This window comes from Parus major, chromosome 1 (genome assembly GCF_001522545.3).
Source record: "Parus major isolate Abel chromosome 1, Parus_major1.1, whole genome shotgun sequence".
Classification (NCBI taxonomy): Eukaryota; Metazoa; Chordata; class Aves; order Passeriformes; family Paridae; genus Parus; species Parus major.
In genome coordinates, this window is record NC_031768.1 from 40527577 (window position 1) to 40540000 (window position 12424).

General features: G+C 38.1%; 1 protein-coding gene across 2 annotated transcripts in view; it reads left to right on the forward strand.

Annotated features, from left to right (window-relative positions):
• The window catches only part of ABCC4 (ATP binding cassette subfamily C member 4), a 142003-nt gene extending 131335 nt beyond the window's left edge, over nt 1–10668 (forward strand). Inside the window, exons 30-31 of one of the 2 annotated variants that reach the window (XM_015620600.3) lie at nt 1329–1463; nt 6308–10668. In XM_015620600.3, coding sequence (XP_015476086.1) covers nt 1329–1463; nt 6308–6415 — 243 coding nt within the window. In that variant the 3' untranslated portion in view covers nt 6416–10668. Of the gene's footprint in view, nt 1–1328; nt 1464–6307 lie in introns of those variants that run through there. The other variant, XM_033514095.1, reaches the window with a different exon arrangement.
• The last annotated feature ends 1756 nt before the right edge of the window (nt 10669–12424 follow it).

Here is a 12424-nt window from a genome sequence, read left to right on the forward strand (position 1 = left end):
TGCATTTGTCAATATTGGCTTTTCCCTGCTATTGTGTTTCTCATTCTCTTAGGTTAGTTAGGTGTATCTGAACCTCTGGTCTAGACTCACCTGCACATTTTTGTGTCATTCAAAGGTTTGTCACTTCTCTGACACCTCCTTTTTCTGATGACTAACATAAGTAGTTACCACCTATGCCAGAACAATATGGTTCCTACCAGTTCCTGCCTGTTCAGCTTTCTACAAAGAAACCTGTACTGTTTAATTCAAATATCTTGTTTTCTGTCCAGGTTTCTGAAAAGCTTTGTTCTTTTAGCATGGTTATTTAGTTACACCAGATATCTTTCTGAAAATCCATATAAACTATTTTTCCTTTAGTTTTCTTCTGGTACATTAAAAATTGTATCAGATTTGTGATTGCTAAAACTGTGGAGAAGAAATTCTACCTGTGATCTATGTGTCTTCTTTTGTTTTAATGACTGTTTCAATTAATTTGATTAATATTAATCTTATATCAAAATATATATGCTAGTCTAAAATTTCCTTGAATTGATCCTGTAAAGACTTTTAAAAATGTAAGTTCAGTGTTTGCTGCCATGCAGTCCTTAAATGAAGCCGCTAGTTCTGAGAACAGTTTCCTAGAGGTTCAGTCAGCTTATTCTTAATTTTTTCCTATATTTTTGACTGTGTATATTCTCTGTGGATTATTGACTTTAATGCTTATTTAATTTCTCTGTTGTTCGTTCTTTTTCCCTTCCCCTCTTTTTGGGTACCTGTGTCCATGGTGGCATCTGATCTTTTCTTTATGTGGAAAGAATAGGGTGAGGTTTAAATATCTAATACATAGTTGGCGAAAACTGATGCAAGAAATTGTTTATCTTTTCAGCAACACCCTCATTTTCTTTAATTACATCTTCACCTATAATTCAAAAGACCTACTTATTCTCCCTTAACCATCTTGGTGGTTATTGCGTGGTTTTTACCCACAGCTGTTTACTTCAGAGCCCATTTTGGACCTCTTTGTTTCCTTCTTACACAATGAATCTTATAATCTACTTTGTCGACTGCACAAACATTGTATTTCCATATTCTGCATAACTTCATGTTGGAGTCCTATAGGTGGAATGGCTAGAGGGCACTTCAAAATTGTACAACAGGTCTGTAAACTGAGAAAGCGCTATACTAGTTTGAAGAGGACAGAATTCATTTTCAGGGTATAAAATTCGTCTTAGCACTAAAAATGCATACATTTCTCCCTTGCCTGTAGTTGCCTACATTTGGTTTCTAGTCTCTAACATTTAGTTGTTCATTTTCTTATGTTAATACATTGGTTTCTGCTGATTTAACAGGTTTTAGATGCGGGAAGACTGAAAGAATATGGTGAGCCGTACATTTTGCTGCAAGAACAAGACAGCTTGTTTTACAAAATGGTGCAACAAGTGGGCAAGACTGAAGCGGCTTCTCTGATTGAAACAGCAAAACGGGTAATTTTAGAAGAAGAGATAATTAAGTTTGTCTCTGCAGTTTGTTTATCTCAAGTTAGCATATTCAGTGTTGCAGTAAGCCTTCCACTAAAGGATCTGTCAGTTTTGCAAGGCAAAGCCATAATTTTCAGTGGGATATACACAGACTTCCAAATGATACATGTATTTATATACCCTGAGTTGAAAGACTGGATTTCTTGCATCCTTTTGTGTGTACACTAAACAGTAAGTGTAAATAATATAGGACATACTCACTTGTGCTGGGCATTGATCTTAACTTGCTGTAAAAAACATGTTAGGGCTGCAGAATCAAACATTTATCTGTTATGCCTTTATTTTTTAAAGGGTCCATCAGATTTTAGGTGGGGCTCAGTACCTGTGACCACGCCGTGGTTCCTGAGGGTTTGATCACATTCCTTCTGTTGCATATTCATTCCCTTACTTCGCTCTCGTACCCTGGCTCTCTGTTCTGAACCAAAGATGAGCAGGGCTCAGCTAAGAAGCAACTGTTGAGTGTTTTTTCGCCTTCTTGTTCCCTGCAAGGCTCTGTTCCTGATTCACTGTGAACTGTTCAAATCCTACTTGGAGTACAAAATTATTAATGTAATTGTGGGCATTCCTCTGGCAATCAAAGTGTTTAAGAGACATCAATGGACTCATTTTCATAATATGCCTGTGAGGTGAGGCTGTATCATCTCCACTTCTCAGATGGAAAGCTGAAACAGAGATAAAGAGATAAAAAAGAATGACCTGTGATTGAGGATCTCTTTGACTAGCTTTGGCTTGCTTTCTTTTTTCTTGATAATTTACCATGCAGGCTGTCCAGAGCAAGATTTTAATTCTCTCAGTGCCAGCAAAGTTTTAGCATTGCTTCAGCTGAGACTGGCAGTGCTCAGTTTGGCAGCAGCTTGCTTGGAGCTCATGTAACTGTGCTTTCAGCAGCCGAGAAAGGCACTGGTATTAAGCTGGTAACAACCTAAGAGAGCCTTTTACAGGCCAGAGGCAAAGCTCTTTAGCCTTGCTGCTTTCCTTTCCTCAAGTTGCTGGATGTGTGGAGCAGGGCTAGAGGAGCACAGAGTCTAAACTGTTACCACAGGGAAGCAAAAGACCAATAGACAGGGAACAACACACAAAGACAGGAAACAAAATAGCAGGTGCTTGACTATTTTCCAGTAAAAAAATAGATGAATTTCCAGCAAGCTGGAAAGAAATGGAAAGTTGTGCTGTCATGGAGGCTGTGTGCTCATGTCTGGATGCTGTTTCACTGGACTTTTTGGAGAGTAGGGAAGAGATTTCTGTGTCTGTTCGTATTCTCGGATTTTACTTTTTAAGGAGTTTTTCAAGTAAAGCACTGTAGCTGAGAGCATACCCTATAAATTCTTGTGTAGCACAAATTGCAGACATGCAAGAGGAAACAATTTTATCTTGAACTAAGCAGTGTTATGAATTCTGTCCACTTCCACTGCTTCATTTATTTTCTTTTTAGGAAGGAATGGCTTAGCCATGTTTTCTGTGGTATGTGTATGACAATCTGGAGGTTATATAAATGGTATTTAAAAGGGTAGCTTCAAATTCATGTGACCATTGTTTGTCTGTAAAGTGAAGGCCAGCTTCCTAAGGCTTTCTCCTTGGAAAGGCAAGAGGTGAGGCTGTCCAGCTGTCATCTATAGAAATTTAGCTATGTCATGCTGTCATTCCTTCCTTCCTTCCTTCCTTCCTTCCCCGGAGCCCTCCCCAATTGCACAATTGCATTCAAAGATGATTCAAAATGTATAAAAATAATTGCCTGATGTTACTTGCCCATATAGTCATCTGCAGTTACCACATCAATGTTATGTGATTTTGTACAGGAAGGGAAGAGATCCAGGAACCGGTCTCTGCTGAAATGTGGTTTGATGAAAAAGTTTGCTAACTCCCAGGCTAGAAGGCAGATACAAGCCTTAGCATCTGCCAAGAATGCAAAGCATGGTGCTTTTCCACACTCGGACCAAAAATATGGGAATCAAGAGACTGTATCTCTAGTCAGCAGCTACCCAGAAGCAGAGTTATAGTTCTTTCTGTTTGAAGGACTTGGACAATTCAGGGGTTTTGTTGTTGCTGTCCCTTGTGCTTCATGCATACTTTCAGAGAAGTCGCTTAGTCAGAAGAGCTGATTCCAATGGTTTTTCTTTTTACACTACTGAGTCTGCTGCATGTATTGCTGTTGGCTTCCCACATTCCTACTGTGGTTACTAAGAACTGTTTTTATGAAGAACAGCTTGCTTTCTGTTTTTGGAAAACAGCATGCTGCACATAAAAAGAAATGGTAATATGACATACATACATACTTTTCAAAAAGCATTGCAGTGGGTTGCTAAGTAAAATGGTTTGGAATGTGGTTATGCTTTGGCAATGATTATTTGATTTGTTATATTTTGGACTTGAATCTTGATTTATTTCATTTTGGACCTGTACAACACAAACGTGTACGAATATCTTCTTTCAATAAGCTGAAACTTCAAATGCATTTTCTGGGAAAGTATTGATTCTGCGTATATCCTTTAAGTGCAAATTAAGAGGTACTTCACATCTTAAACTGGGAAAACTAACTTGGACATATTTAAGAAACATAATTTTAAAAAGAAAATCTCATGGGCCTCTTAGCGAAGCATTGCAATACTGAGCTGTTGCTGGAACCTTAGCTCAGGCTTCCAAATTGAACCAGTTGCTATTGTATGGCTCACTTGGTCACTCAGTATCCCCATTTTTTTGTGTAAATGTCAAAGAAAGCAACACAGGCACAACTCAAATGGGCGACTGCTGAGTATGTATTAAACAGCCCGTGAGCCTGATGGCAACTGAGTTATGCTTGACATCATCATGAGACTGTTTTTATCTTTGCTCAATTTACAAGAAGCTGCTAGGAGAAAATCCTATGGGAAAGAGAGAAATAGTCATCAAGCAATGAAAAGAAGAAAAAAAAAAAAATTCTCAATTATTCAGATAAACAGAAGTTGGTGTGTTCTCCCTGCTCTTGGCAGTGTTGAGAGAGGCTTTTCTGCGGGCTCTGGTGGCATCAGGATAGGGATGGGTTTCTGTCAGTCAGGTTTGAGTACTTTGAGGGAAAAAATAAGGATTGTTTTATTTTACTTTTAAGCTATGACAGATGTGTAAATATTAAAATACTAGGTGTTATCTCACCTCAGTGGTTACTTTTAAAATGGTTTCAGCTCTGTTGGCAGTGGAAGAAACTTGTATAAAGACTTGGGCATTTAATATCTTGAGGGATTGGGCTCAGGGGAAGAATTGCAATGAGACAGTTGAAAAGCAGCTGCCATTTCATTACATCTCTAGTAATGTGCCAAGGTTTTCTATTAGCTTTCCATTAAAAAAAAAAATCACATTCAAAAGCTGAATTAAAAGTATGCCAAAGTTTTATGTTTTAAACCAGGAACGGGACGGGAATACTGAGGCTGCTGTCTGCAGCCTGTGTACAGTCAGCAGCCTCATTAACTTTCCTCCGTTGCATCCGATTGTGACTGGTTACTGAGGAATGCCTCTTAACAGGACTCCCAATTCTTCTGTTGATTCAAATCAGACTTGAATATTCTTTGAAACTTGTAAAAATGCATATACTCTGCATTAGTGAGTGCACAAAAGATGACAGTGGTACTTACAGGAATATTTTTGTAGAATGACTATTTCTTTTTTATCTCATGTGTCTTATATATGTATTCATGTATGTGAAAAGGATATTATTATCAAACAAACTGAACTTTGTTGACAACACTCTTAAATATAAATTGCAGAAATGTTTCATAAGCTGTACTCAAAGCAGTCTGACTATGAGACCTAACTCGTGACACATGTCAGCTTCAGAAAGATAGTGTATTTTCTGTTTTTAAAGACTCAAACAAAACTTTTCACATTCTTCTTTGAAAAAAAAATTGCATTTGAAGTCCTTTTTCACCCAACACATTTTTAGATAAGAGCACACAAGTCTTGACATTATTTCATTTTGTTATGCGCATCTGTCAAGGAACAGAGATATGATACAGCTGCTAAAAACTGATGATTGTGGAACAGTGAAACTTGACAGCATTTCATTTCCTTTATGTTCTGATTATACATTTATCAGGAAACCTGTATCTCTTCTAGTTGAGCTAGAAATTGGTAGAATTCAGGAACTCAAAGGCTGGGCAAAGAACTGTCCTATTATTTGGTATCATCTTACGTTTTAGAGAAGTTGCTTGGTTGAGTCATTGTTAAAGCTTTTGCTTCTTCTTTCATTATTGTGGTTCACTATCCTGAGATCACATTTCTATAGGCCCTATAACTGCTCTGCAGCACAAATTAAAGGCTGGGATATTTCATACATATACCTCGAAGTTTCAATGGTTGTCAATCACAGTTTGTAAAATATAGGGATTACAACCTGATTTTAACATCCAAATCCATTGTGTTCATTTTATGTGTGAAAATGAGAAACCCTTGTGCAGACGCAAGATTTCACAGCTTCTTTGTCATCCTGTTTTTAATTTATCTCCATGTTTTGAGCTAGTAAAATGATTTTACTTATCAGTTTAATGTAAAGTGATAAAACATATCTATTCATCTGAATTAACAAAATTTGAGGGAATTGACAGGTTGTGTGGGATTTTTCTCACATTTTGTTCTAATGTAAGTTCATATAGTAATTTTACTAATTTTTCAGTGACATACATTTACTGAATACCACTAACCTGAAGTTCCTGTTGGGATTCCTTAAGGATATGTATCTCTCCTGTATTTATCTCCAGAAATATTGTTTGAAGCTAAATGGATTTTGGTGCCTAATTACTCATGGAATCTAATATTTTCCCTAGGTATACTTCAGTAAGAATTACCCGGAAGTTGTTCAGAATGGTCAGCTTGCCACAGACTCCTCCTTGGATCCTTCCTCAGGATTATGCATAACTGAAACTGCACTGTGATTCCTCATTGCCTTAACTGTTCTCCTTAGAATGTAAACCTGAGACCATCTAAACTCAGCGACAACATTTGCAAGTGTCAACAGGCGAGGAAAAGGAGGGAGGGAGGGGGGCAATTCTTTGCACTGGACATCCTTCCTATTTAATACTGAGAAGAAAATTTTTACTGTCCCTGTTTCTTGCATTTCAGTGCAATATGTTTTTCTTTCCAACTAATTATGTTTGTATTGCTAAGGAAATTAGGCGGATTGAGTTTTAGTTTGAAAGTTATGTGGTAGAGATCTCTTTTATTTAAACAGGTGCAGGACACCTAACAGGTCTAGTGTGCATATTTGGAGCTTAGTAAAATAATTGGAATGTGTCCTTTTTTTCTTTTAGAAATATTTTGAGAGCAAGCAAAACCAAATTACTTTCAGTGTCACTTTAGCATGACAGCTCTGTCAGAACAGCAGATTTGGTAGTGTGCAACTTACTTGTCTAGAGCAACTGTCTTTCTGCCTGTCACAAGTACCTATGCAGGCTGGTAGGAAAAAAAACTTGAAGAAGCCAAAATCACTTTTTCTTTTTGATAGAAAAGTACTATATACTTTTATATATATATATATATATATATAAACAGTTCAAATAATGCTGTTCAAGATGAATGTAAATATTAGCTTTATTTTGCTAAAATCCAAGTGCTGAAAAATCTATCTCAATCTTCTGTACTTCAGAAGAAAATTACCACATTTGCACTGAAGAAATATTTAAATAATTTAACATACATTCCTCTTTTTACCCAGGTTATCAAAGAAAAAAAGGTATTAAAATAACTTGAGGAAATGTTTGAATGACATGTCATTATACCTAAATACTGTTTAGTACAAAGTTATCTTCAACACAACACATTGAAATGTATACATTATTTGCATTTATTGTGCCTTAATATTTGTGCCTTCAAGCCAAAGCTGTAACTGCAGGGTACACAACAAATTCATTGGATATATGTTAAAAATATGTAACTTTAGTATGTTTAAAGTTTTGCATCAGGGGTTCTGTTGAACTTCAGCTGTTTGAAGTTACCATCCTGCCAGAATAAGTAAGAAAATACAAGCTGTAGTTTCAAATGGTTGTTGCTGATAGAGAGGAATGCAGTGAGAGAGGGGTTCAATATTCATAAGTTATGTCCTGATTCAGCAAAGCACTTTAACACAAAGGCACTATTCCCATGTTTAAAAAATAAATCAAGCAAGTGCTATGCTGCTTCAGATTTTTTCAAATTTAGTGAGCTATTCTTTGAGGTCCAGTAGAAAATACATCTATTCATCTTGCTGTTTAAAGGACACAGGAGAGACTAAAATGCAACAGATTTCTTCAGGACATGAAAAATATTGTGCTTTTTAAAAAATACTGAAGATGCTTGCTATTACCTTTGTAATGCCAAACAAGTGTTATTTACTCCAGTGTTCATCCAGTGGCCTAAAAGTAAGGCAAACACGAATGTGTCTCATTTCAAGCAGTTCAACTGGTGTTTAATTTAGTCAGATACAAAGTTACTCCCTACTGAGAAGTAAATTGAGGCCAAAGCCTCAACCGCTCATCTTGGACATTTTTCTTCTGGGAGACAGACCAATGGTGAGAATCCTTGTTCTCCTGTCACAGCATCCTCCCTGCACTGGGGCTTGCTATCCTGCTGTGAAATCCCAGGAGAGGGGGAATTGTGCCTGCAGTGCCACCAGCCAGCTTTCTGAGGGGCTTTTGGAGCTTGTGGAACAAACATCAGGTATCTGTGCTTGCTGGTAACCTCCTCTTACATGCTTTGAAATCATTAGGGGAGAGTTACAAAATGAGACACCTTTGCCCCTACCCCTTTTTTTGTCAAGTCCTAACACTTCTCCTGCAGTGTGTAGCATCTTACGCTGTAACAAGTTCCACTGAGATCAGTAGAACTGAGTGTGACACAGTGATGTGCAGCAGGAGGCTTGTGCTACATCTGATGATAAAATACCAGCCAGCCAGGGGCAGCTACCAGCCACCAAGCCACATGGCACAGGTGTGCTTATGTAAGCAGTGCTTATGGCAGATCCTTCTGAGAGGACACCAGTTATCATCCTGTGTGTTCGATGGCTGTTTTCTTTTCCTTTCAAGTTGTCTGAAATAAGGATTGGGCTGTAATGCCACTGAGTGAGAACAGTGGTTGCATTGCACAGGTATGTGAAGGAGTAAAGTCATGTTAGATAATGCTGGGGGACTGTGTAGCATAAAGAAAGTTGAACCTCATGGCCTTGTCCACGACTGCCTTTTTGGCAAGGATCTATGGATCCATGTCCAAACTCTGCTCAAGCTTTGCTGTGGAAAGTCCTGGTTGGAGTGGTGCAAAACACAGCTAGGGTGAGCTGACCAGTAAGGCAGTGCACTTTGTCAAGTTGGGAGTTGGAGATGCTTTGTTTATCTTCTTTTTTTGAGCAGTGTGAATATATTCAGGGTCTGTGTTCTATAATATGGAATCCTTATTATTTCTAAACAGTTCTTATAGAAGAGGAAGTGTGATGTATAATACAGAGACTTTTATGTACTCTAAGAGAATAGTAAGTTCTCCTGGCCATACATACCTCGAGTTTATATTTTTTTACCAGATCCAAGGATATCTGCATGCGTAAACCAAGGGTATAATTACAGTTTTAGTTCATTTCAACTCTGAAATCAATCTATGGTAAGTTATATTTCAGAGCAGAACTCCAAAACGCTGGCTGCTGCAGACTCACTGGTATGAGACCCTGACAGATCTAGCTATCAGTCTGTAAGCTAGAATTAATTCGATCCTGTAGCTTTTTGAATGCGCACAAAAATGCTAGGTATCTCTGAAAATTATGATTCTGCTTCTTCACGTGTTTTTGCAGGACACTACTTGCTGTAGGTATCAAATATCAATATCAGACAAAAGAAATTTATTACAAAATCACACTTGAAACCCATAAATTGCTGAGTAGATAAACTAAAAGCAAGCAGTTCATGTCTGTCATTGGCATTATTTCATCTTTTTGGTTTAAAGCAACAAAAATATTTTATTCAGGAAACTGGTTTTGCTGGTATTGTTGATAGCTGTTCTGTTCAAATGTTGATTAAGACCAACTGACCCATTTCATTTTAGTTAGGTAAAAAAGGTACCTGAATGGCAGAACTCAAATCAGGGGAAGAAAAAGACCTACATGTGATGAAAGTCTTGGTCTGTTAAATGAATGCATTGACTTTCCAACAAGTGTTTTATGTTTCCTTATAAAGAAAAATGTAAATAGTTTTAAACTTCCATTTTGAAAAATGGTTGTTTTGAAAAAAATTGTGCTTTATTTGGAAATAGTAAAGCAGGTTACTCTAAGTTGCATACTTGGAAAAGTATGGGGATCTTGGAAAAAGAACTCAGTCTCCTGAGTTATTCAAGCCTTTAAAGTATTTCTTCGCCATGAGGTGCCTTAAACTATTCCAGAGTCTTATTTCTAATAAATATAATTTTATATGGTAATACTGAAAATCATCAGTTACTGTTGTTTCTTAGGTGTAAAAATCTAGGAACAGCCTCTACTTCTGATCTTGAGAATTGGTTTTCACACATTTGTTTTGGTATGTCTTTGCACCACCCCTTCTCAAAAGACCACTGTGAGCCAACAGAGCACGTTGGCATTTCCAAAGCCACAGTTCACCAGGATAGGCTATTTCATGTTTTACTTATTTGCTTGTTTTAAGGACAAAAATTCTCTTTAGTGAACTGCACCATTTGCCAGATGGTCATAATCTTCTGCGATACCATTAGTACTGCCCTTTGGAAGAGGGAGGACTTTTTGATCAGCCTCAATAATGCTGGTTACTTAAGTAATGTTGATGGTTTCTTTCAGCCTTCCCAATAAATATGTGAAATGAGATTGCAAAAAGAATCAGAAGAAATGCTGCTCTTTTTTTTTGTTGTTGTTGTTAAACTGACCCTTTGAAATATCTCACTTCAAAATTTGCCTCTTTTTTTTGGAGAGGAGAAGAAAGAGTTGAAATCACTGCTTTCCTGTGATGGTGATAAGCATAACAGTTTTGCAGAAGATGTGGCTTTCTGTGTATGTTTTACATTGTGTAACAGCTTGCTGCTTTTTCATCATTTTAACTCTGGTTTTTGTTTGGTTTAGTTCTTGCATTTGTTGTAATAATTTGATTTTGGTATTGCTATGGAATGATTTCTTTTGTGGATGTTCATGTGACAACTGCTGTCATACAATAAAAGGCGTTTCTCAGAAGCCTGTCTTAAGTCTGTTGTCATTGCAAATGTGTGTCTGAAGGCAGAAGTTATGGGCTGAGCTAAGTCAGGACATGTCTGACATCTCCAAACATCTCTCAGTGGCATCAGTAGCCCCAAGACCTGAAAATCCACTTGGAGGTACAAAACACAGTAATACATGCCAGCTTGGTTTTACCAGTTTTCTCTAGTCCGAGATCTCTCAGATCACATTACCAAGATTTTTGCTTTAATTGCTAAGAAGTATTGCAAATAGATTTAAAAAAATGTGATGGGAGAACTACTAAAGTTGCACCAGTGCAGATGCAGTATGGTCTCTGAAGTAACTGGCAAGCTCACTGGGCTGGACAGTGGAAATGCGGAAGGTCAGTGGACAGAAGTGAGGTGGGTTAGCAGCGTAACTCCAAAATCTGTTGTTACCTCTCAGTCCTATGCTTCTGTCTGAGGAGTTTGTTGCTTAATTTAGGAAGACACTCAAAAACTGCTTTTTTCTGAAAACCATGCAAAATTCCTCCCTATGTCTTCCAACTGTCTCAAGTACTTCGCTCTGCTATTTTGATGCAGGATTTTTAGTACAGCATTAATTATGTGCATTTGCCAATAATCCCACAGTGCAGCATGTTGCAGGACCTAGTAACAACATGAATTGTCATCTCTCCTTTTCTGCCATGGAATATGTGTTAAGAATTTCTCATATTTTTACCAAAAGTCTACCTCACAACCACCATGCAGCTGTCTTAGTTGCCTCTAAGCAAATTTGGCTTGGGTTGTCACAGCACAAGTCGCCTGTGGGATGTGCAATATTCACCTGGAGCTATATTGTCCCAGAGCAAGCACTTGCCAAATGTGTGTGCTCCTATGTTAATACAGCAGTTTTAGAAGTGGAAGAGGGAGATTTGTTCCCTTGCCTGAAAGAGAGCTGCCGATAAGTAGCAAAGCCAAAGATGCTTTTTAGGAATCTGCTCACAAAACAAGCTTGAATTTCATAAACTCAGTGTTTAAAGCTGCTTCATAGATTTGGAGCAATATTAATGTACAGATAATGAGGGCCATACTCTGATGTATGAAAACGGGTTTCCACTGTCTGCACCTTGGCACCAGTTGACTCCCAAACTGGCCTGGAATCAATAGCTTCATCTGTTTTGAGATACAAAATTCCCTATGGATCTTAGCCATGGATCCAGCACATGCTGAAAAGTACAATATCCTTGAGGAGAAACTGGAGGTAGTCCCACTGCCATTCAGGAGCCAGGGCACATCCTGCTTTTAAGTTGCTGGGCTCAACATGGATACTGGGATTATACCTGCCTTCTTCAAACATGTGAGTTAAAAGCTGCACCATGCTCTCCTGCATGGGATACCCTGTTTTTTTAGAGCATACTTTTGGGTGTTGCACATTTTCCTTAGGCTGACCTATTTGGATCTTCCCATCTAGTGCATGACCAAAACATAATACTGAAGACTTTTTGATAGGAATGTTCACCATGAGTGAATGACATGGGGGATTGTTTACACCAGGACAAAGGAAAAACCTATATTCAAGTCCAAGTTCCAGGGAGTATTTATGCATTTTATTCAATTGTCTGTAGAAACACCAGGAGGAGCTGGGGCTTCTACTCCATTCTGTCAGCATAGCTGAGATGATCTTGGGCAGCAGGATCCATTTCCTTGTGTTCACTCCTGCTCTCTGGCCCCAGTGTGGCGGTGGTGGCCCAGGCTGCAGCTGCCACCACACAGGTCTGACAGGTCTGCTCTTT